This window comes from Anser anser (genome assembly GCF_964211835.1).
Source record: "Anser anser genome assembly, contig: HAP1_SCAFFOLD_292, whole genome shotgun sequence".
NCBI lineage: Eukaryota > Metazoa > Chordata > Aves > Anseriformes > Anatidae > Anser > Anser anser.
In genome coordinates this window covers 85,488-88,515 of record NW_028153671.1, presented here as the reverse complement: position 1 = coordinate 88,515, position 3,028 = coordinate 85,488, and the positions used below count along the sequence as shown (strand labels likewise).

Genomic DNA, 3,028 nt, shown 5'->3' with positions numbered 1-3,028 from the left:
CCCCAGCTCCAGAGGAGATGGGAATGGATGGCAGCAGAGACAAATGAAGTTCTGATGGATTGTTTATTGTCTTTGTCTACACAGGAAGCTTGCTCCTTTAGGTATATTAGATGACTGGATAAAAGAAATGAAAAGAAAGAAACAAACAAACAAAAAAAACCCAGGATGATAAAAATACCTTTATTTAAATCAAAACCAAAAAAAACCTTAAATTATTTATAAAAACAAATTAACAAAAGATTTTCCTAATAAATTCTGAAATAAACTGGGAACTGAAAGTCATTACTGATTCTGAAGAAGCAAGTATCCAAAGAGTATCCTCATTGCATCCTTAAGCTCCTTGTTCCTCATGCTGTAGATGAGGGGGTTAACTGCTGGAGGGACCACCGAGTACAGAAATGACACCACCAGGTCCAAAGATGGGGAGGAGATCGAGGGGGGCTTCAGGTAGGTAAACATGGCAGTGCTGGAAAACATGGAGACAGCTGCCAGGTGAGGGAGGCAAGTGGAAAATGCTTTGTGCCGGCCCTGCTCAGAGGGCATCCTCAGGACCACCCTGAAGATCTGCACATAAGATAACATAATGAAAACAAAACAACCAAAGCCCAAAGAAAAACTAAACACAAGTGCCCCAACTTCCCTGAGGTAGGCATCTGAGCAGGAGAGCTTGAGGATCTGGGGGATTTCACAGAAGAACTGGTCCACAGCATTGCCTTGGCAGAGGGGCACTGAAAATGTATTGGCCGTGTGCAGGACAGCATTGAGAAAGCCACTGCCCCAGGCAGCTGCTGCCATCTTGGCACAAGCTCTGCTGCCCAGGAGGCTCCCGTAGTGCAGGGGCTTGCAGATGGCAACATAACGGTCATAGGCCATGACAGTGAGAAGGCAATACTCTGCTCCAATCAAGAAAAGAAAAAAGAAGACCTGGGCAGCACATCCTTCATAGGAGATAGCTCTGGTATCCCAAAGGCAATTGGCCATGGCTTTGGGGAGAGTGGTGGAGATGGATCCCAGGTCGAGGAGGGCGAGGTTGAGGAGGAAGAAGTACATGGGGGTGTGGAGACGGTGGTCGCAGGCTACGGTGGTGAGGATGAGGCCGTTGCCCAGGAGGGCAGCCAGGTAGATGCCCAGGAAGAGCCCGAAGTTCAGGAGCTGCAGTTCCCGTGTGTCTGTGAATGCCAGCAGGAGGAACTCGCTCACAGAGCTGATGTTGGACATTGTCTGACTTTATACTTGCTTGTGTGTTAAAGTGGAGAAGGCAGAAAAACTTTAGAGCAGATTTCTTTGAGGAAAATAGGAAATAAAACAGAAGGGTGGCAAACTCCAACTCAGACAAATATCAGATCAATGAGCTTTGCAGTATCATTGCAAACAACTGAGCTGATTGCAGAGCAGAGCTGCAAGTATTTTCCTCACTTTATGTTATCCTGTTTGCTGCTATAACACATAGGAGAGGTATTGGATGGTGGAACTCCCTGACATTACTTGCGCACTCCTGGTGAAATCCTGTGGGTGCCAGGAGGCAAAGTGACTGTCCCTTGGTGAAGACTGAGCAGAGCAGCTCTGCCCACCAGTCCTGTTCTCAGCTGTCCTGTGCTACCCCTCTGTGAGCTGCAGGATCATCCCACTCAGATGCTTCCCTGAGAAGAAACTGCCGAGATCTGAGAGTAGAGAAGCCCCAGTCCAAGCGCAGCTGGACAGAATCCTCACCTTCACCTTGTCTTCAGGGGCCTGATCAGGATCTCAGCTCTTCCTTTCTAGACAGGGGTGCAGAGGCCTCACTCCAGCTGCCCACAGACAGCCATGCAGCAGAAAGGACATGGCCTTAGCACAGAGGTGTTTTCTCCTTAGGGCACCTGCATAACACAAGAATGCCATGAGAGAGCTGCATCCTGCTGGAGAGCAGCCTGCAGCCCAGAAGGATTCCCCACAGACAGAGATAGATATTTGCAAGCTGGGGTGTCCCAGCAGCCCATCTGCACTCCCTGCAGTAGTCTGGAGGAGGCTTAGTCACCCCTGCCTTAGCTGACCAGGGGCGGCTAGGTTACGACACTCCAAGGGGCTTCTGTCAGACTTCCTCACCTCACAGTGCAATCCAGCAGGAGCCTCAAAGCCTACTCCATTGCCCACTGCCCTCCCAGAAACAAGACCCAGGAGGAGACCCTTCCAGGACCTGCAGCTGCATGGCCCTGCAGCCAGAGACTTACCTTGTCAAGGGCTGTGCAGATTTCTCTTGCAGTTAGCCCTCAGCATCCTCCCACTCTCAACTGCCTCCAATCCCTCTCTCCTCTCCTCTCTGTGTGTCTCCTGTGGTCAGAGCCCCCAGCCCTGCTGTGCTTTGCAGAGGAGCTGCTCCTGGGCAGAGCTGTCTCTCTGCACCAGGGCCCTCTTGCCAGGAGCTCTCTCTGTCCCATGAGCCCGGCCCAGCTCAGCACCAGAGGCCCAGCCCAAGGCATTGTAAACACCCCTCTGGTGGCTTTGGTGATGAGCCCATGAACCTCAGGCACTGAGAGACAATTGAAGAAATCTCTCAAGAAGTCCAAGTGTGATGCACTGCAGTGTCCCCCCCAGGGCCAGCACTGACACAGCCTCCCTTGGAGCTCATTAGAGCAGAACATTGGAGGCAGTGAGGACAAGTAGACAAAGGCAATGTGAAGGTGACACTGATGTGTAGGAAAACTGGATGTGTTTCACCAAGCACAACGGCCAGGCCTTGACCCTTGGTCCCTAGGAAGGGAGATCCTTTCCCTTCACACCTTGCTCAGGGCTCTTCCTGGTGCAGTAGGAGATGGGGATGTGCATTGCCAAGTGCAGGAGAATGGTATGACCCCTGCCTGATTCATGGGTGGGGGCGAGGAGGCAATGAGGCCCTGGTGCTTTAATGATAAGCTGTCTCTTCACAGGCCTCAGTGGCAGAGACAACAGCCATAGCCACAGGCACAGAGACCTGGGTCCTGTTGGGACTCTCAGCCTTGCCACAGCCATTGCTCCTCTCCACGCCAAGCTGTATTAGGGAAGCACAGACCTC

The 3,028-nt window shown here is 51.7% G+C and overlaps 1 protein-coding gene across 1 annotated transcript; it reads right to left on the bottom strand.

The window, feature by feature from the left end:
* Positions 1 to 282: 282 nt before the first annotated feature.
* LOC310891663 (olfactory receptor 14J1-like) lies at positions 283 to 1,218 on the bottom strand (the record flags this gene model as incomplete). Its single annotated transcript, XM_083853900.1, has 1 exon — positions 283 to 1,218. One exon carries the CDS (start codon positions 1,216 to 1,218, stop codon positions 283 to 285), a length of 936 nt encoding a protein of 311 aa, XP_083710026.1.
* Positions 1,219 to 3,028: the final 1,810 nt, after the last annotated feature.